This window comes from Oncorhynchus mykiss, chromosome 19 (assembly GCF_013265735.2).
Source record: "Oncorhynchus mykiss isolate Arlee chromosome 19, USDA_OmykA_1.1, whole genome shotgun sequence".
In the NCBI taxonomy this organism is placed as follows: Eukaryota; Metazoa; Chordata; class Actinopteri; order Salmoniformes; family Salmonidae; genus Oncorhynchus; species Oncorhynchus mykiss.
In genome coordinates this window covers 29,838,902-29,860,212 of record NC_048583.1, presented here as the reverse complement: position 1 = coordinate 29,860,212, position 21,311 = coordinate 29,838,902, and the positions used below count along the sequence as shown (strand labels likewise).

General features: G+C 41.7%; 2 protein-coding genes across 3 annotated transcripts in view; both read right to left on the bottom strand.

The window, feature by feature from the left end:
- LOC110497642 (nesprin-3) overlaps positions 1-7,856 on the bottom strand; it is a 46,086-nt gene extending 38,230 nt beyond the window's left edge. The window contains exons 1-2 of one of the 2 annotated variants that reach the window (XM_036954631.1): positions 7,652-7,856; positions 5,909-6,064 (exon numbers count right to left, since the gene is read on the bottom strand). In XM_036954631.1, the coding sequence (XP_036810526.1) occupies positions 5,909-6,052 (144 nt within the window). In that variant the 5' untranslated portion in view covers positions 6,053-6,064; positions 7,652-7,856. The remainder of the gene's footprint in view (positions 1-5,908; positions 6,065-7,651) is intronic. The other variant, XM_021573886.2, reaches the window with a different exon arrangement.
- A 1,257-nt stretch (positions 7,857-9,113) lies between these two features.
- LOC110497641 (gamma-aminobutyric acid receptor subunit rho-2-like) overlaps positions 9,114-21,311 on the bottom strand; it is a 35,058-nt gene continuing 22,860 nt past the window's right edge. The window contains exons 3-9 of the mRNA XM_021573885.2: positions 17,124-17,191; positions 16,135-16,358; positions 13,612-13,694; positions 13,218-13,358; positions 12,765-12,917; positions 10,639-10,859; positions 9,114-10,331 (exon numbers count right to left, since the gene is read on the bottom strand). Of these exons, the coding sequence (XP_021429560.1) occupies positions 9,981-10,331; positions 10,639-10,859; positions 12,765-12,917; positions 13,218-13,358; positions 13,612-13,694; positions 16,135-16,358; positions 17,124-17,191 (1,241 nt within the window). The 3' untranslated portion in view covers positions 9,114-9,980. The remainder of the gene's footprint in view (positions 10,332-10,638; positions 10,860-12,764; positions 12,918-13,217; positions 13,359-13,611; positions 13,695-16,134; positions 16,359-17,123; positions 17,192-21,311) is intronic.

The window sequence follows — 21,311 nt, the reverse complement described above, 5'->3', positions numbered from 1 at the left end:
AGTATTGTAATCACAACTTACCAGCAAGAATGTAAACCTTGGCTCAGACAGTGTAGTAGTGTGGGCTCAATAGCATCTCATTAGTGTGCAAGATCTTGAGAATCAGCTGTACATGTGATGGAAGCATGCACTGTGCATGCAGAAGGATGAAATTCCATTGAATTGGGGATAGTTTAACCAAAATATGCCACAAGACCTAGAATTGCCTCATCTGTATCCCACAAAAAAAAGGTTCACTGTTAAATGCTAACTTTTTATGAATTAAACAAAATTCCCCAAATTCCAGGGCTTAACTTCCCATGGAAAATTTCCGGAAATTTCCAGGAAGGTTTACGGCTCTTTGAAACCCTAACTATATACACTACCAGCCAAAAGTTTTAGAAAATCTACTCATGCAAGGGGTTTTCCATATTTTTACTATTTTCTACTTTGTAGAATAATAGTGAAGACATCAAAGCTATTAAATAACACATATGGAATCATGTAGTATCCAAAGAAAGGGGTTTGATTTAACTATATTTTATATTTGAGATTCGTCAAATAGCCACACGTTGCCTTGATGACAGCATTGGACACCCTTGGCATTCTCTCAACCAGCTTCACCTGGATTGCTTTTTCAACAGTCTTGATGGAGTTCCCACATATGCTGAGAACTTGTTGGCTGCTTTTCCTTCACTCTGCAGTCCGACTCATCCCAAACCATCTCAAAATGGATTGAGGTTGGGGGATTGTGGAGGCCAGGTCATCTGATGCAGCCCTCCGTCACTCTCCTTCGTAAAATAGCCCTTACACCGCCTGGAGGTGTGTTGGGTCATTGTCCTGTTGAAAAACAAATGATAGTGGGACGAAGCGCAAACCAGATAGGATGGCGTATCGCTACAGAATGCTGTGGTAGCCATGCTGGTTAAGTGTGCCTTGAATTCTAAATAAATCACCGACAGTGTCACCAGCAAAGCACCATCACACCTCCTCCTCCATGCTTCACGTTGGGAAATATATATGCGAAGATCATCCGTTCACCCACACCACATCTCACAAAGACATGGCGCTTGGAACCAAAAACCTCAAATTTCGACTCATCACACCAAAGGACAGATTTCCACCGGTCTAATGTCCATTGCTCGTGTTTCTTGGCCAAAGCAAGTCTCTTCTCCTTATTGGTGTTCTTTAGTAGTGTTTTCTTTGCAGCAATTTGACCATGAAGGCCTGATTCAAGCAGTCTCCTCTGAACAGTTGATGTTGAGATGTGTCTGTTATTTGAACTCTGTGAAGCATTTATTTGGGCTGCAATTTCTGAGGCTAGTAACTCTACTGAACTTATCCTCTCCAGCACAGGTAACTCTGGGTCTTCCACTCCTGTGGAGGTCCTCATGAGAGCCAGTTTCATCATAGCACTTGATGGTTTTTGCAACTGCATTTGAAGAAACTTTCAAAGTTCTTGACATTCTCTGGATTGACTGACCTTCGTGTCTTAAAGTAATGATGGACTGACATTTCTCTTTGCTTATTTGAGCTGTTCTTCCCATAATATGGACTTGGACTTTTACCAAATACGGCGATATGTTGTATATCTCCCCTACCTTGTCACAACACAGCCGATTGGATTTGAGGAACAGAATTCCACACATTAACTTTTTAATTGAAATGCATTCCATGGAAGCATTCCATGGAAGCTGGTTGAGAGAATGTCAAGAGTGTGCAAAGCTGTCATGAAGGCAAAGGGTGGCTATTTGAAGACTCAAATACATTTGAATTACATTTTTTGGTTACTACATGATTCCATTTGTGTTATTTCATAGTTTTGATGTCTTCACTATTATTCTACAATGTAAAAAAATAGTAAAAATAAAGAAAAACCCTTGAATGAGTAGTTCTTGTCACGGCCGTCGAATGAAGTAGACCAAAGCGCAGCGTGGCGAGCGTACATATTCCTTTTTATTAGGATGACGCCCACAAAAACAATAAACAATACAAAACAACCGTGAAGCTTAAGGCTATGTGCCACAAACAAAGTTAACATCCCACACTGAAAGGAGGGAAAGGGCTACCTAAGTATGGTTACCAATCAGAGACAACAATAGACAGCTATCCCTGATTGAGAACCATACCTAGCCAAAACATAGAAATACAAAAATCATAGAAATCAAAACATAGAATACCCACCCCAAATCACACCCTGACCAAACCAAAGAGACATAAAAAGGCTCTAAGGTCAGGGCGTGACAGTTCTAAAACTTTTGACCAGTAGAGTGTATGTATGTACAATCGAAGTCGGAAGTTTACATACACTTTAGCCAAATACATTTAAACCCAGTTTTTCACAATTACTGACATTTAATCCTAGTAAAATTCCCTGTTTTAGGTCAGCTAGGATCACCACTTTATTTTAAGAATGTGAAATGTCAGAATAAATAGGAGAGAATTATTCATTTCAGCTATTATTTCTTTTGTCACATTCCCAGTGGGTCAGAAGTTTACATACACTCAATTAGTATTTGGTAGCATTGCCTTTCAATTGCTTAACTTAGGTCAAACGTTTCAGGTAGCCTTCCACAAGCTTCCCACAATGAGTTGGGTGAATTTTGTCCTGTTCCTCCTGACAGAGCTGGTGTAACTGAGTCAGGTTTGTAGGCCTCTTGGCTCGCACACACTTTTTCAGTTCTGCCCACAAATGGTCTATAGGATGAGGTCAGAGCTTTGTGATGGCCACTCCAATACCTTGACTTTGTAGTCCTTGAGCCATTTTCCCACAACTTTGGAAGTATGCTTGGGGTCATTGTCCATTTGGAAGACCCATTTGTGACCAAGCTTTAACTTCCTGACTGATGTCTGGAGATGTTGCTTCAATTTATCCACATCATTTCCCCTCCTCGTGATGCCATCTATTTTGTGACGTGCATCAGTCCCTACTGCAGCAAAGCACCCCCACAACATGATGCTGCCACCCTCGTGCTTCACGGTTGGGATGGTGTTCTTCGGCTTGCAAGTGTCCCCCTTTTTCCTCCAAACATAGTCATTATGGCCAAACAGTTCTATTTTTGTTTCATCAGACCAGAGGACATTTCTCCGAAGAGTACCATCTTTGTCCCCATGCAGTGCAGTTGCAAACTGTAGTCTGGCTTTTTTTAATGGAGGTTTTGAAGCAGTGGCTTCTTCCTTGCTGAGTGGCCTTTCAGGTTGTCGATATAGGACTTGTTTTACTGTGGATATTGATACTTTTGTACCCGTTTCCTCCAACATCTACACAAGGTCCTTTGCTGTTGTTCTGGGATTGATTTGCACTTCTCGCACCCAAGTACGTTCATCTCTAGGAGACAGACTGCGTCTCCTTCCTGAGCGGTATGACGGCTACATGGTCCCATGGTGTTTATATTTGCGTACTATCATTTGTACAGATGAACGTGGTACCTTCAGGCATTTGGAAATAGCTCCCAAGGATGAATCATCGTTGCGGAGGTATACCATTTTTTTCTGAAGTCTTAGCTGATTTCTTTAGATTTTCCCATGATGTCAAGGAAAGAGGCACTGAGTTTGAAGGTAGGCCTTGAAATACATCCACAAGTACACCTCAATTGACTCAAATTATGTCAATTAGCCTATCAGAAGCTTCTAAAGCCATTACATCATTTTCTGGACATTTCCAAGCTGTTTAAATGCACAGTCAACTTAGTGTATGCAAACTTCTGACCCACTGGAATTGTGATACAGTGCATTATGAGTGAAATAATCGGTCTGTAAACATTTGTTGGAAAAATGACTTGTGTCATGCACAAAGTAGATATCCTAACCAACTTGCCAAAACTATAGTTTGCTAACAAGAGATTTGTGGAGTGGTTGAAAAACGAGTTTTCATGATTACAAACTAAGTGTATGTAAACTTATGACTTCAACTGTGTGTATGTATGTATATATATATATATATATAAAACAATTTAAAAAGTATACAGAAGCGTCCCTCAGGGGCAATGAGGGGGCAATGAAACTGAGTGAGTGGTGGAAGCATCTGAACGAAAAAGGAAAACTGGACTCTGGTGTCACATACCAGTGTCCTACTGTGTTACAGGAGTTAAAGGTGAGGGATCGGGATCGGCCATGTTGGAAAGGACAATTTGAAAAGACCTATCTGAGCCTGCAGAGAATGGTTCAAACTGGCTGAATAGTGTGAAACACGTCTTTGATCCTCGTTCAGAAGTTAGGGTTTGGTCTCACCTCTTTCCCCTCTGAGCAAGTATGACTGGTTAGTTAGGGCTGAGTTTTGCTCACATCATCTCCTAAGACCGTGTCAGTGGTTAGTTGGGGTCAGAGACTGGGAGTATTTTGTATGTTTAATTACACTGGGCTGAACTACATTCCAATGCATTTTGTATCTCCAATGCAGGATACTTTCAAAAGCTGAAATATGCATTTTCAAAATAAAAAATAATTTTCTATACCATTTTTCCCCCCATAGTGGTTCACAATTTTGTGGCCCCCTTTCAGCCTGCATTGGTATCAAATGTCTGATCGCACTGTTGTGATAAGAGCATCTGGTACATTACAGTGCATTCGGAAAGTATTCAGACCCGTTCACTTTTTTCCACATTATGTTACGTTACAGCCACAGGAGGTTGGTGGCACCTTAATTGGGGAGAACGGCTCATGGTAATGACTGAAGCAGAATCAGTGGAATGGTATCAAATACATCAAACTTATGGTTTCGATGCCATTCCATTTGCTCCGTTACAGCCATTATTATGAGCCGTTCTCCCCTCAGCAGCCTCCACTGATTATGGTCTTGTTCTAAAAATAAATTGATTTAATCTACACACAAAACCCCATAATAAAACAAAAACTGTTTTTTAGGAATGTTTGCAAATGTATTAAAAATAAATAAATAATATAAATACCTTATTTACTTCAGTATTTCAGACCCTTTGCTATGAGACTTGAAATTGAGCTCAGGTGCATCCTGTTCCATTAATCACCCTTGAGCTGTTTCTACAACTTGCTTGGAGTCCACCTGTGGTAAATTCAATTGATTGGACAAGATCCTCTGTGGAGATGGGAGAACCTTCCAGAAGGACAACCATCTCTGCAGCACTCCACCAATCAGCCCTTTATGATAGAGTGGCCAGATGGCAGCTACTCCTGAGTAAAAAGCAACATGACAGCCCGCTTTGAATTTGCCTAAAGGCACCTAAAGGACTCTCAGACCATGAGAAACAAGATTCTCTATTGTGATGAAACCAAGATAAAACTCTTCGGCCTGAATGTCAAGCGTCACATCTGGAAGAAAGCAGGCACCGCTCATAACCTTGCCAATACCATCAATACCGTGAAGCATGGTGGTGGCAGCATTAAGCTGTGGGAATGTTTTTCATTTTCAGGGTCTGGGAGACTAGTCGGGATAGAGGGGGAAATTAACGGAGCAAAGTACAGAGAAATCCTTGATAAAAACCTGCTCCAGAGCGCTCAGGACCTCAGACTGGGGGCAACGGTTCACCTTCAAAGATAACAACAACCCTAAGCACACAGCCAACACAATGCAGGAGTGGTTTCGGGACAAGTCTCTGAATGTCCTTGAATGGCCCAGCCAGAGCCCAGACTTGAACCTGATCAAACATCTCTGGAGAGACCTGAAAATAGCTGTGCAGAGATGCTCCCCATCCAACCTGACAGAGCTTGAGAAGATCCGCACAGAAGAATGGGAGAAACTCCCCAAATACAGGTGTGCCAAGAAGACTCAAGGCTGTAATCGCTGACAAAGTTGCTTCAACAAAGTACTGAGTAAAGTGTCTGAATACTTATGTATACATTTTTTTTATTTTTATATCACATTTACATTTTAAAATCTAAAAACCTGTTTTTGCTTTGTCATTATGGGGTATTGTGTGTAGATTGAGTTCTGTGTTCTGTGGTTAGGTTTCACCTCTGTCTCTCTGAGCCTGGCCTGCAGGGCTGCTCGGGGGCCCTGGGTGTTGTCATTGACCCGGAGCCTCTCCTGAACGACATGTATCCAGGACTGAACTGCCTCCAGGCTATCAATAAACTCCTGCTGCTCCTGCTCAGTCATGTGGGAGCCAGACTGAGGCGAAACACAGAGAGGAGAGAGAGGTTTAGTCTGTATATAGTGCATTGGTAACCGAAGGTTAGTCAGGTGATGGACTGGAGATGGGCTTGTTTGGCATGGCAGCCGAAATCGTAGACTGAAGATTGACTGATCAACAAATCACCTTGCATCATAAATACCTACTCATTATTTGTAGATCAGTCAGTCACAATTTACCCACACTTCATCAAATAATCTATACTCTCAACATGGCCACAACACAGAAGAGAAATTATACTGCTTCATGTTGTTTTTCTGTGAGTAAAACTACACAACAACAATAGGTCTAGGCCTACTTCTTGGTTCGTCGGTTTCTTTAGAGAAGATTGGCAATACCTTACTAGGGAGGATCTACCACAACATATCTGTTTCAAGGAGACACCACCACAAAATAAATCATTGAACTGATGTAATCCTCATACTTCAGTCAGTGGTGCACTGTTGACTCCTGGTTTGAAGGAATGAGGGTGTTACGTTATTGCACTCACCAGACAATATAGCATATGTATGTATTTGCATACTTGCTGAGTGTGTGTTTACATATCAATGATACTTGTAGTGTAATAAGGGTTATTTGTCACGATGGCTTAACTCAGTCTCAACTCAGTCTCGCTGCAGACCTTGTCCTTGTGATGTCTAAAAAAAATGTGCTTTTAAAAACACAGAAATCTTTGTTTCTACTAGGCTCCTCTCCCAAGGGGATTGAAATCCTTGACTAGAATAGTGTGAATTGTAGGCCTAGTCATGATAACGCAATGTTAGGAAGGAAAGAAGGGGTGGTCTGAAGGCACATGGGCACCACAGCTCTTTCTTTTTTTCTCCACAGGTCAGAAAATGAAGCCAAACTGTGAGTGACTCATTTTCCCCGACAGATCAAAACTCCCCACGTATCCCCCTTTTAGGGAAGTTATACTAAACTGTGCCTCTTGTATGTTCTCTAACGAGCCACAATATAGAGTAACAGAAAAATGGAAAGAACACGTATAGTAAAAATGTAAGCGCTATATTAATGGAGAAAGTCAACTTTACCTACGTTTCAAAGCCAATAATAGTCGAATAGACAAAACTTAAAATGTACTTTCAGAGTTTACGGGTAAGTTACTCCCCGCCCCGCCATCTGTTTTTTTGACAGCTCACGCTTTGTAAACGGACTTGCAACATGATTGATATCTTTCACGCCCTCACTAACGTTACATTGCATCGCTCCCCAGTGGCTTTATAATTGTATATTGACTGAAACGATTCGGATCTGCAATCTTTGCCCCAAGACTTGATCATTTGCCTGTATCCAAATCTATTTTATGGAAATAGCCCTACGACTGAAACGGCAAGCTATTTCGGGACGTTTTCAAACCTATATTAATAATAGAGACTTCGACTTCAAATATATTGGGATATAGGTCTACAAAAGGGAAATGTCTATCCATAATATAATACTACTGAAGTCTGACAACGTGACGATGGAGTTTATAATACGTTTGTCATCATGCTATTTAAGGTACAAATAACCATAACATGAACAGCCCTACCAATAACCGAAATAGACGATATGAAATGACTTACCGATTCCTGTGCATTTGGTGAAAGTAACAGCTAGCGTTCCTGTCCACAAATTACCTAATATGCACTGTAAACTTCTAGCATAACGCAGGAAGTGTAGGAGAGGCCTCTGCGATAGCTGCATAGCCTAACCTTAGCGGATTTAGCCAGACGAGAGCAGCAAATCCGCAGAGCAATTGATAATCGTGGGGCGTGAGCGTATTACGTCAACAATTCAAACGGAAAGGCGCGCGCTGAAGAGCTAGACTGATACCGTGTTCTTCTGGACTCAGTCTGATTGACAGAGCAAGTGTGTGTGTGTGTGTGTGAGTGAGAGAGAGAGAGAGAGAGAGAGAGAGAGAGAGAAGGGGACACCAATTTCAGTCCCTCTTGTCCTTGGCTGTGTGTTAAACACACTAGTATGAACAACACAGTCAGCGTCCCAAATGGCACACAATCCACCAGGCTCCCATAGCCATACTGCTCCTATACAGTAGGAACACCAGTAAATTAAATAGGATGCAGAAGCCAGGGGAGGGGGGAAGTTTAATAGTCTGAACAGTTGTAATGCTTGCAACAAACAGAACAGAAATGCTAACAGCAACATATAAAACACATTTTACCAATAATATTTTAATACCACCAAATTATACAATACATGTTATTTTCATAATGAAAAATATCTACATGGTGATACAGGAAAATAGTTTCCTGTAGTGAGTCCCTATTCAAAATGGAATGGCTAAAGTAGTATTATGGTTTCACAAAACTAATGCGAACTTGTCTAGTGAAGAAAGCCTACAGCTGCATTTACTTAAAGCCAATTTCTGCTCACACATTGACAAAAAAAAAGTGTTTACTAAAAGCTGTTCCAGCCACGTAATTAGAATGAGAATAGAATCGTTCATCTAATTTTAGGGTTGCAGCTTATCACCTGACTATTAAAGCCTCTAGTGCTCAAAATAAAAGTATATTTCGTTTTAGGCAAAAATCTTCTATACTGTACATTTAAGGTCAATATCTCAAGCAAAGCCATGTGCTGCCTTTTGTGGCTGTAGCTTGTTAAGGTACGATGGCATGGGACACCTTAGATGTTTTTAAACATGTAATTCATTACACAAATCTTATTAAGTGCTACAGTGGCACGATACAAGGTATTTGTTTTTAGATTTATATATTTACATTGTAGGCCTACATTTTTTTTTTACAATGGCATATAACCATACAATAATGACCATATGAGAGGTATCAGAGAAAGGAAAATACATATCTATACACAATTCCTCAGTTCCTTTACACAGTAAGCTACAAATGTCCCAGTAACTGTTGTTCACAGCTTGAAATGCTCTACATTATTGTTACTGTTGTGCTTTAATGACTTCACAGCTGTTTTAGCACCACTAAGACCTCACTTGAACCACAAACCATATATATATATATATATATATATATATATATATATATATATATATATATATATATATATACACATATATATATACTGTAGTATATTGCACTGTAGTATATTGCATCATAACATTTCACATATGTATGTAGCAGATTCTCTAATCCAAAGCATCATGTCCATCCCAAATGGCACCCTATTTCCTATATAGTGCACTACTTTTGCCCAGAGTAGTCCATTATAAAGAGTATAGGGTGCCATTTTGTACGCAACCATTAAACTCAACTCTGTTAAACACTGAGCTGTTTCAACAGACTGAACTGGTACTTAGACCTGAATGCCAAATAGACCTGAATGAAAAGCTAACAACATTGTAGAACCACCTCTGTTGTCAAATGCCAAGCCCAGAGTACAAAAGACTTGAAATGATAGTTATTTGGACAAAAGAGTTTTTAAACAACAGCTGATGCGTACTTGCAGAACTATGAATCAACCTGTGGAATCGATTGACAGAAATTCACAAACTACAGTGGGATGATGAAGACTGTCTCGGTCTCGCTCTCTGGGGCTTTTCTCTTTGTCCATCAGTGCCAAATATCCACATAGAACTCAGTCTCCGTCTCTCAGACTTTCGCAATCTCCCTCGTCATTCGTGAGTGAGTCACACTTACCTTAATATACATAATAAACATAAACCCATATAGATCAGTCTCATATGGGCCAGTACCCAAGTCAAACCAGTTAGCAGTCCATCCAAATATGGGCCATTAGTATCAAAATGTCCATGTAAACCCATATAGCAGTCTCTCTTAGCCTTTCTCTTGTCCATGGCGAGTGTGTTAAACACAGTCGTATGATAAACATAGTCTGTGTCCCAAAATGGCACCCTATTCAATACATAGTGCATTACTTTTGACCAGGGCCCATACTGCACCTATACAGTAGACCCTACGCTCCTATACAGTATGAACACCAGTAGATGAAGTTGAATAGGATATAGGAGCCAGGGAATAACATCCTGGAGTACTTGTCGATGGCATGTGTATTCTGGATAATTTTGAGGGCCCGGATACCTTTCTTCTTGGTGGTTGTGGACTCGCTACTGACAGACAGGTGGACCACCATGTGCTCCCCAGGAGTCTGCTTCTCGTTCATCACCTCATGTGGCATCTCCGCATCCTCCTCGGACACCATAGTTCCCGAGGTGTAGCCGGCCAGGCTGTTGGTGTCCGCCTCGCTGTAGTTCCCGTCTAATATCATGGTCCTGGTCTGGGACATGCCACAGGTGCAGGGCAGCGACTGCAGGAAAGGAGAGAAGGTAAGGGGAAGACCGAGGTTATGGCAGGAAAAATGGATCTAAACTAACTTGAGATGCATGCCTGTCATTTTTTTAAATCATGCATGTCAATGAGACATTTGACCAAACATTCATGTGTTAGCATGTATTAAGTTAGGCCCTAAGAAAGAAGAGGAAGTAATGTGTCAGCAGTGTCTCGCAGTCCAACCGAGTTGCATGCAATTAAGAGCAAACTGTATTCACAAGAGATATTCAGTTACTCTTTGAAAATTGTCTTATATGCACAGTACTATGGTAGCATCTCATTACCTGTGACCTGGCCCTTTCTCTTATCTCGTCTCTCATCTTACGTTCCCTGCGGTCCTGCACGGTGGACAGGTAGTTGACGGCAGCGTACTCCAGCACGGATAGGAAGACAAACACAAAGCTGACCCACAGGTAGATGTCCACAGCCTTGATGTAGGACACTCTGGGCATGGAGGCGTTCACTCCAGTAATGATGGTGGACATGGTGAGCACTGTGGTGATACCTGCAGTGGAAAAAAGAAGGAAATAGCAAAAGCTCAAGTCTGTTGGATTAAAAATATATACAGTTAGTGTCGGAAGTGTACATACACTTAGGTTGGAGTCATGAAAACTCATTTTTCAACCACTCAACAAATTTCTTGTTAACGAACTATAGTTTTTGCAAGTCGGTTAGGACTTGTTGGAAAAATTACTTGTGTCATGCACAATTGTTTACAGACAGACTACTTCACGGTATCACAATTCCAATGGGGAAGGAGTTTACATACACTAAGTTGCCTGTGCCTTTAAACAGCTTGGAAAATTCCAGAAAATGATGTCATGGCTTTAGAAGCTTCTGATAGGCTAATTGACATCATTTGAGTCAATTGGAGGTGTACCTGTGGATGTATTTCAAGGCCTACCTTCAAACTCAGTGCCTCTTTGCTTGACATCATGGGAAAATCGAAAGAAATCAGCCAAGACCTCAGAAAAACTAATTGTAGACCTGTTTCATCCTTGGGAGCAATTTACAAATGCCTGAAGGTACCACGTTCATCTGTACAAACGATAGTACGCAAGTATAAACACCATGGGACCACACAGCTGTCATACCGCTCAGGAAGGAGACGCAGTCTGTCTCCTAGAGATGAACGTACTTTGGTGGAAATGTGCAAATAAAACCGAGAACAGCAAAGGACCTTGAAGATGCTGGAGGAAACGGGTACAAAAGTATCAATATCCACAGTAAAATGAGTCCTATATCGACATAACAATGCTCCAAAACATCCATAAAAAAGCCAGACTACGGTTTGCAACTGCACATGAGGACAAAGATGGTAAATTTTGGAGAAATGTCCTCTGCTCTGATGACAAAAACAGAACTGTTTGGCCATAATGACTATCGTTATGTTGGGAGGAAAAAGGGGAAGGCTTGCAAGCTGAAAAACACCATCCCAACCGTGAAGCATGGGAGTGGCAGCATCATGTTGTGGGGGTGCTTTGCTGCAGGAGGGACCGGTGCACTTCACAAAATAGACAGCATCATGAGGTAGGAAAATGATGTGGATATATTGAAGCAACATCTCAAGACATCAGTCAGGAAGTTAAAGCTTGGTCGCAAATGGGTCTTCCAAATGGAATATGACCCCAAGCATACTTCCAAAGTTGTAGCAAAATGGCTTAAGGCCAACAAAGTCAAGGTGTTGGAGTGGTATCACAAAGCCCTGACGTCAATCCTATAGAAAAGGTGTGGGCAGAACTGAAAAAGAGTGTGTGAGCAAGGTAGCCTACAAACCTGACTCAGTTACACCAGCTCTGTCAGGAGGAACAGGACAAAATTCACCCAAATTATTTTGGGAAAATTGTGGAAGGCTACCTGAAACGTTTGACCCAAGTTAAACCATTTAAAAGGCAATGTTACCAAATACTAATTGAGTGTATGTAAACTTCTGACCCACTGGGAATGTGATGAAAGAAATAATAGCTGAAATGAATAATTCTCTATTCTGACATTTCACATTCTTAAAATAAAGTGGTGATCCTAACTGACCTAAAACAGGGAATTTTTACCAGGATTAAATGTCAGGGATTGTGAAAAACTGAGTTTAAATGTATTTGGCTAAAGTGCATGTAAACTTCTGACTTCAACTATATATGGAATGGGGGCTACCAGAATAGAGTTCAGACATTTCTATAACTATCTGAATATTTTTGAATATGTATTCTTTCTTGTAATCGTACAACACCAATATATCTTCATCAGGTCTGACAAAGAGGGCTTTATTGTTCAAGGCTCGACGCTGAAAACCATTGTGATACTTACACAATACCTCCAAATGCCGGAAATTTGACAATGAGGGGAATAAGCAGCGCTAGAGACGACAAACTGTAAGACTTCTGAGCTATTGGTAGCACCACCATCATTTTACCCAGGGAGACGCGGGCTGGGACGGCCCTGCGGTCGATCCAGAAGGACACCCAGGACAGCATGACCATGAGGGTGGCAGGGAAGTAGGTCTGAAGCAGGAAGAAGAAGATGTGTCTCCGCAGGGTGAAGTTGATGTACAGACGATTGTACCAGCCTGTACCGGAGGACACAAAACCAAAGGAAAGTATGGGTCAATAATATCATGGGAATGTCAATGCTTATGATTCCCTCCATGTGGTTATTGTGATGATGACTTAAATGACTGTGTATTAAATTACTGAGTTTTTAACTCAAATCATGTAGTGTGGTTGATCCCTGTGCCAATACCTAATTGACCACTGATCGTGATCCCTAATCTTAGTCAATACCTTTAGCTCAACCAAAATTACCCTATTTGTCCGTAACATTGATCTGCCGTCTTAACTGTACTGTACTGTAATGTGGTTTAGTGTACCTGTGCTGCTGTAGAACGCCAGGTGAGAGGTGGTGTGGAACTTCTGGATGAGGAACTGAGAAAGGGAGATACGGTCATCCGTACTCAAGGACTCATCCCCACTCTTCCAGTACAGCATCAGATCCTCATCCGTATAGGCATCTGGGGAGCACAAACATTAGATATATTCTCCATAATATTGTTCTGTTTGTGTATTTACTTTAGTGAAAAATACTAAATGTTGTGCCCAGTGGGAAAAATCCTAACTAGAGATATCGTAGGCATTTGAATACATCATCTTTTGATGTCAAATGGAGATTTCTGTGTGTATCTAAGTTAGGATTCATCCCCTTATTAAAATTGTGAGAAGTTATGACAGTATCAGCCTTAATAGTAGTTGATGACAGTTACTCACAGCTCTCCAGCTCCAGTGAGCAGGTCTGGGTGTCCAGAGGAAAGCGGCTGAAGTCCATGTTACAGGCTGCGGTCACTGTCACCCTGTACAGTAAGGACAACACAGATCCATGATGTGACATCAACTAACCTAAGATTCCCCTATGAGCCTGTTTGCAACACATAAAGTTCTTGTAGAGGGTCCGCACTCAAAAAAGTTATTGTATTCTAGCACAAGATTTTCAAAGTTGTATGGTACTTTCTCTTTTTGCCTTTTGTAATAAATAAATAGCATGACATAACTTTGAAAATTAAATTTTTTTGAGTGCGGACTCACTACATACACCATCACCTATTTACAACACCAAATTAAGTTGGTCCTTTCTGTTGTCCTAATTATTCCATACAACCAATTCAATACTGCTTATAACTATGTAAACTCAGCAGAAAAAGAAACGTCCTCTCACTGTCAACTGTGTTTATTTTCAGCAAACTTAACATGTAAATATTTGTATGAACATAAGATTCAACGACTGAGACAAACTGAACAAGTTCCACAGATGTGACTAACAGAAATGGAATAATGTGTCCCAGAACAAAGGGGGGGTCAAATTCAAAAGTAACAGTCAGTATCTGGTGTGGCCACCAGCTGCATTAAGTACTGCAGTGCATCTCCTCCTCATGAACTGCACCAGATTTGCCAGTTCTTGCTGTGAGATGTTACCCCACTCTTCCACCAAGGCACCTGCAAGTTCCTGGACATTTCTGGGGGGAATGGCCCTAGCCCTCACCCTCCGGTCCCAGACATGCTCAATGGGATTGAGATCCGGGCACTTCGCTGGCCATGGCAGAACACTGACATTCCTGTCTTGCAGGAAATCATGCACAGAATGAGCAGTATGGCTCGTGGCATTGTCATGCTGGAGGGTCATGCAAGAAGGGTACCACATGAGGGAGGAGGATGTCTTCCCTGTAACGCACAGCGTTGAGATTGCCTGCAATGACAACAAGCTCAGTCCGATGATACTGTTACACACCGCCCCAGACCATGACGGACTCTCCACCACCAAATCGATCCCGCTCAAGAGTACAGGCCTCACTGTAACGCTCACTCCGTCTACGATAAATGTGAATCCGACCATCACCCCTGGTGAGACAAAACCACGACCCGTCAGTGAAGAGCACTTTTTGCCAGTCCTGTCTGGTCCAGCGACGGTGAGTTTGTGCCCATAGGTGACGTTGTTCCCGTTGATGTCTGGTGAGGACCTGCCTTACAACAGGCCTACAAGCCCTCAGTCCAGCCTCTCTCAGCCTATTGTGGACAGTCTGAGCACTGATGGAGGGATTGTGTGTTCCTGGTGTAACTCGGGCAGTTGCTTTCCTGTACCGCAGGTGTGATGTTTGGATGTACCGATCCTGTGCAGGTGTTGTTACACGTGATCTGCCACTGCGAGGACGATCAGCTGTCTGTCCTGTCTCCCTGTAGCGCTGTCTTAGGCGTCTCACAGTACGGACATTGCAATTTATTGCCCTGGCCACATCTGCAGTCCTCATGCCTCCTTGCAGCATGCCTAAGGCACGTTCACGCGGATGAGCAGAGACCCTGGGCATCTTTCTTTTTGTGTTTTTCAGAGTCAGTAGAAAGGCCTCTTTAGTGGCCTAAGTTTTCATAACTGTGACCTTATTAATTGCCTACCGTCTGTAAGCCGTTAGTGTCTTAACGACCGTTCCACAGGTGCATATTCATTAATTGTTCATGGTTCATTGAACAAGCATGGGAAACAATGTTTAACCCCTTTACAATGAAGATCTGTGAAGTTATTTGGATCTTTGCAATGATCTTTGAAACAACAGAGTCCTGAAAAAGGGATGTGTCTTTTTTTGCTGAGTTTTGTAGATGATCTGAAAAAACAGGGCCACTTTCATGAATAACAATAAACATGTTCTCAACCCATTACAACACAATTTGTGCATCCAATGTCTGGTGAATGACTTTTGGAAGCATAATAGAACAATCTGGCATAACCAACAACTTAGTAGCACCTTCACATTTTGGCCTAGTTTTCAAAAACTGATTAAAAAAATTATAATCAGCCAGAAGCACATTTCAAATCAAAAACAAACAGAAGCAAAATGCAAATTAATCTTCTTGTCTAGATGTCATCATACATCCTGCACAGAACCATGTTATTTTTCATATTAAAATTTAGGATACTATTAACATTCTAAACTGATGACATTTCGTTCTTACATGTCAACAGCTAAATACATCATCCCAGTATTGAGAATTTTAGGAGTCGATCACTTTGTAGCAGGGGAGGCGAATCGTGGCAATGGAAGGCCCCAGTGTGTGAAGGCTTTTGCTCCATTCCATCCATACCATAAGGTTGTGAAATTCCGGTAACTTTACAAAAATGCCCAGGTTTCCAGAAATTCCAGGATTCTGGATTTCCTGCTTATTTCCATCTCATTCCAGAAATCATGGGTATTTTGGAAAAGTGACCGGAATTTTTCAACCCTAGTCCCCAAAGCATCCCAGACCCACCTCAGGCTGTAGAGGACGTGTCCGTCGGGAAAGACCCTGAGCATGATGTTGTCTGTGGTGGTGTCGTGGATGAAGGATCTCTTGGAGTGGACAAAGAACACATCTGGCACCCAGATCTTCTTCACCAGACGCCCGTCAAATGTCATGCTCTTATTGGTGGAGCTGGTGAAGGTCAGACGCTCATCCTTCCAATAGTGTCTCAGGTACAGAGTCATGGTGAAGTCCTATTGGAACAGAGAAGGGGAAAGTTATGCATTTGCCAGTACCCAGGATGAGTGAACCAATAGAATGGTCTAAAATGTAGAAACTTTATGATCCAAAATGAAAGTGCCCAGTGATTGTGCAAAACTATACCCAATCGTAATCATCCCAATGAGTAAGTTACACAAATCTATGTGGAGCTTTGACTTTGAGAAAAATGCTACAGTTTATACATGTAAATAGAAATCAACCCAGCTGTCAGTGCTTACAGCACTTTGGGTTGAAATCCTGTTGGGGGTGACATTAAGTGTAGCCTGAAAGTCAATGGTCAAAGCAGTCTCTTTGATTTCTCTGCAACCTCTCATGCCTCTGGAGTTGAGCTCCACTACAAAAAGACTCAAATCTCCTCCTCAGCTTTTACCCCTTCCTACTCCTCATCTCCCTCCGTGTACTCCAACTCCTCACAAAACCCCTAAAGTAGAGATCATCCCTCTCTCACTCCCTATTTCACCCCTCTCCCTCATGTAATGACTAGCAACAGTTGGGAGTACCCATCATTATGATGACCATCTGCAATGGTAAATAAAGACAATCCAAATGTTAGTCTGTTACATAAGGGATTTACCAGGACAAAAAAATACAAACAAAACGTGTCCATTTGGATTCAGGAAGAAATGGCATAAGTGTTAATGATGTGGTTAATTTACTATAAATTTATTTCCATAATGCGCAGTTGGAAATTTTGTGTCATAACTTGGTAGTACAAAAATTGGTTAGCCTTAACCCACCATGTCTACTTCTGAGATGCTGTCCAAGCTTTCCACTTGTACGTCCACTCCAACAGGAATAGCCGGGCCTGGAAAACAAAACGAAAGAAACCACATAGAAAAACATATTTATAAAAAAAGATGAAGAGTTTTGTATACTTGGGTGCAGAAATAAAGCGCTGGGGAGAAGAAGCAATATTCGTTGTGCAGGCCTCTCATTCCTTTATCTCAGTATTATTTCTTAGTCCAGCACCGGTATTCTTAAATTTAAGATGTTCATATCACTCTCTTTTGCTTCCTACAAACTACAGTATGGCATGTCAGATGGCACAAAGATGGTGATACCTGGTTACAGTGATTGAGCTGGATTCTCCCACAGGCAATTAGAAGAATGATCCGAGTTGAACTTCAAAGCAAAATCATTGCTTTGTCGTTGCATTACCTGACTCTACGTCAACAGTAAAGAGGCAACTCTGGGATGCTGGCCTAATAGGCAGAGTTGCAAAGAAAAAAAGCCTTAGTTTCTTGGCAATTTCTTGCATATAATAGCCTTCTTTTCTCACAACAAGTTTAGACTGACGAGTTTCAGAAGAAAGGTCTTTGTTTCTGGCCATTTTGAGCCTGTGATTGAACCCACAAATGCTGATGCTCCAGATACTCAACTAGTCTAAGGCCAGTTTTATTGCTTCTTTAATCAGAACAACTTAATTGCAAAAGGGTTTTCTAATGATCAATTAGCCTTTTAAAATGATAAACATGGATTAACTAACACAAGGTGCCTTTGGAACACAGGAGTGATGGTTGCTGATAATGGGCCTCTGTACGCCTATGTAGATATTCCATTAAAAATCAGCTGTTTCCAGCTACAATAGTCATTTACAACATTTACAGTGTCTACATTGTATTTCTGATCAATGTGATGTTATTTTAATGGACAAAAAAATGAGCTTTTCTTTCAAAAACAAGGACATTTCTAAGTGACCCCAAGCTTTTGAACGGTAGTATATTTTGATTTGTTTCACACTTTTTTGGTTACTAAATGATTTCATGTTATTTCATAGTTTGATGTCTTCACTATTATTCAACAATGTAGAAAATAGTACAAAGAAAGAAAGAAAAACCTTGAATGAGTTGGTGTGTCCAAACTTTTGACTGGTACTGTAAATGGGAGCGGAAACTTTGGGGTTTAGTACAAATTCCGCTGGCCAAATTACGCAACTGCATTCTGGTACTAAAAGTAGGGCAAGTACCCGAAAAACCTCTGACTGTACTGTCTTTCATGTAATGGCCTTGCAGTACCTCTGTTCCACCCACAGTGGCAAGCAGTGAGTAACACTTAAATCTGTGTAATTCAATAGAGGACAAAGGCCTATATTCAACTCATTTGTCATATGCGCCGGATATAACTGGTGTAGACTATCATAAAATGCTTGCTTACGAGCGCTTACCAACGATGCAGTGTTTAAAAATTACAAATAAAATTGTAACACAAGAATGGAGCTATATACCAGTACAAGATCAATGTCCAGATGTCTAATATTAAGGAAGTCTTGAGATATTGCTCGCCTCAGGTAGAGTACCTCATGATAAGCTGTAGACCACACTATCTACAAAGAGATTTTCCTTAGCCATCTATTTACCACCACAAACCAATGCTGGCACTAAGATCTCAACGAGCTGTATACGGCCATAAGCAAACAAGAAAATGCTCAACCAGATGCGGCACTCCTAGCGGCCGGGGACTTTAATGTAGGCAAACTTAAATCAGTTTTTGTCACGTTTACTCCCACTCCCCGGTGCTCTACGTCGCCAGTTGTCTCATCATTATGCTCACCTGCCACCCTCGTTACACGCACCTGTGCCTCATGACACTCACCTGGACTCCATCACCTTCCTGATTACCTCCCCTATATCTGTCACTCCCCTTGGTTATTTCCTCAGTTGTTGACTCTGATTCTGTACGCTACTTGTGTTTCTTGTTTTGTTTCATTTATTATTAAATTCACTCCCTGTACTTTCTTCCCGACTCCCAGCGTATACGTTACAGAATAACAACTCACTAAGGGGAAACAACAGGGATTCATAATATTTTTACTGTGGACTTTGGGTCCAAGTGTCGCTGCCGAAGCAACAGGGTTGCCTCAGCTGGCTCGTCAGGCTTCCTTGCCTCGGCTGGCTCGACAGGTTCTCAAGCACAACAGGTTCTCAAGCCTTGGAGTGTGGTGCCAGGACAACCACCTCTCCCTCAACATGAGCAAGACAAAGGAGCTGATCGTGGACTACAGGAAAAGGATTGCTGAAAGCGCCCCCCATTCACATTGACAGGGCTGTAGTGGAGCGGGTTGAGAGTTCAGTTCTTTGGTGTCCACATCACCAAACACACCAAGGCAGTTGTGAAGAGGGCACGACAACACCTTTTCCCCCTCAGGAGACTGAAAAGATTTGGCCTGGTCCCAGATCCTCAAAAAGTTCTACAGCTGCACTATCGAGATAATCCTGACCAGTTGCATGGTTGCATGCAGTTGCATGCAGTTGCCTGGTATGGCAACTGCTCGGAATCTGACCGTAAGACACTACAGAGGGTAGTGCGTACGGCCCAGTACATCACTGGGGTCAAGCTTCCTGCCATCCAGGACATACATACTCGGCTGTGTCAGAAAAAGGACAAAAAAATTGTCAGACTCCAGTCACCCAAGTCTTAGACTGTTCTCCCTGCTACAGCACGGCAAGCGGTACCGGAGCGCCAAGTCTAGGTTCAAAAGGCTCCTTAACAGCTTCCACCCCAAGACATAAACAATTATTAAAACGGCCACCTGGATCCCTAAACAGAACTTGTTACAGGGAATACTGAATAAAGAGGTTCCCCCTCCCAGGTTCCTGAGCCTGTTTAGGGATCTAAATAGACATTTGAATATGACTGAAGGAGTACAGTTTTAGTTTTTAGTTGACTTTTGAATGTTAGAAGTATATGTTTTTCACCTTTCCCTTCTCCAAATTATTTTAGAAAAAGTTTAACCTTGCCTTTTGCCTGATCCATTTGTGGTTTCACAGTGGGTGAAAAAAAAGTTGGGTAATGTGGTGAGGGTAACCAGAAGTGGTCTAGTGATAATTGTTTGTGTTTCTGTTGGTCAGAGGTGGAATGCGCTTGGAGTAAAACGAATGGGGGGAATTAAAGTTAATTGTTTCGGTCTCAAGAAAAGGGCACAAATGAAAGGACTGATAACTGGGGTGGCAGTAAATATAAAAGTTGACCAGCTGAGGGGAAAGATTTACGGTGTATGTGATGCTCGTCGTTTGATGTGACACAGACAGGGTGGCGAGAGTGGGGAAACAGAAGAGTCATTGTCTGTTCATTTGAGTTTTGAAGTTGAGTCTTTGCCCGACAAAGTGAAGTTAGGATTGGTCCCAAGATCCAGACCCAGTGAGTTGAGGCCATGACAAGGTCCCCCTTTCCTGAGGTCAAATGACTGAAAATCTGGTCTTTCTATGTCAAATGGTTTTGTTAAATTTCAGTCTTCTGTGATGTATATAAAGTGTAGTATTTGTATGCAAACTCAAAATGTAATACATATACATCTCTGACATGGTACAGGTGTCTTTTTTTTAAGCTCATAACCATGTGTGTGAGGTGTATACTGTTTATACTTTGTTTAAGACTTAAGACTACCAAGAAACACTGTGTGACCCTGATTTAACCCACTGCACTAAAAGGTTATTAAAGACCGAATTTATGTGGTCTTGAGTGGCCACTCGATCAAGTGTCCATGGGCCTTTTCTTCAATTGTAAGACACTCAAGTAAACAGTACAGTAGAACCCAGGACATTACAGTACAGTATAGCACATTAAAGACACCTATGTTTCTGCCAAATATATGTAAATGTTTGGGCTCTTGGAGCATTGGAGCCCCACTGCTGGCTCCCCTTTTTCCTGAAGTGTGCACTTGTCCACTACCCACATGGTAGTCCTCTGTAGCTCAGTTGGTATAGCACGGTGCATTCAACTTTAGAATGGCGATAACGCTGCCGTATATTAGGTGTTCGGTAGTGACACTTAAAAATACATGAAGATTTATCAACTTGCTAACTCATTTTCTCAAAAATGTTTGCAAACAGACTACTCACCATGTGGCCATGCTGGAGAGGAGTACCATCCCATCACCTGGTGATATTTGTATGGGTGTGGCTTAAGGCACATTCATTCTACAGTCT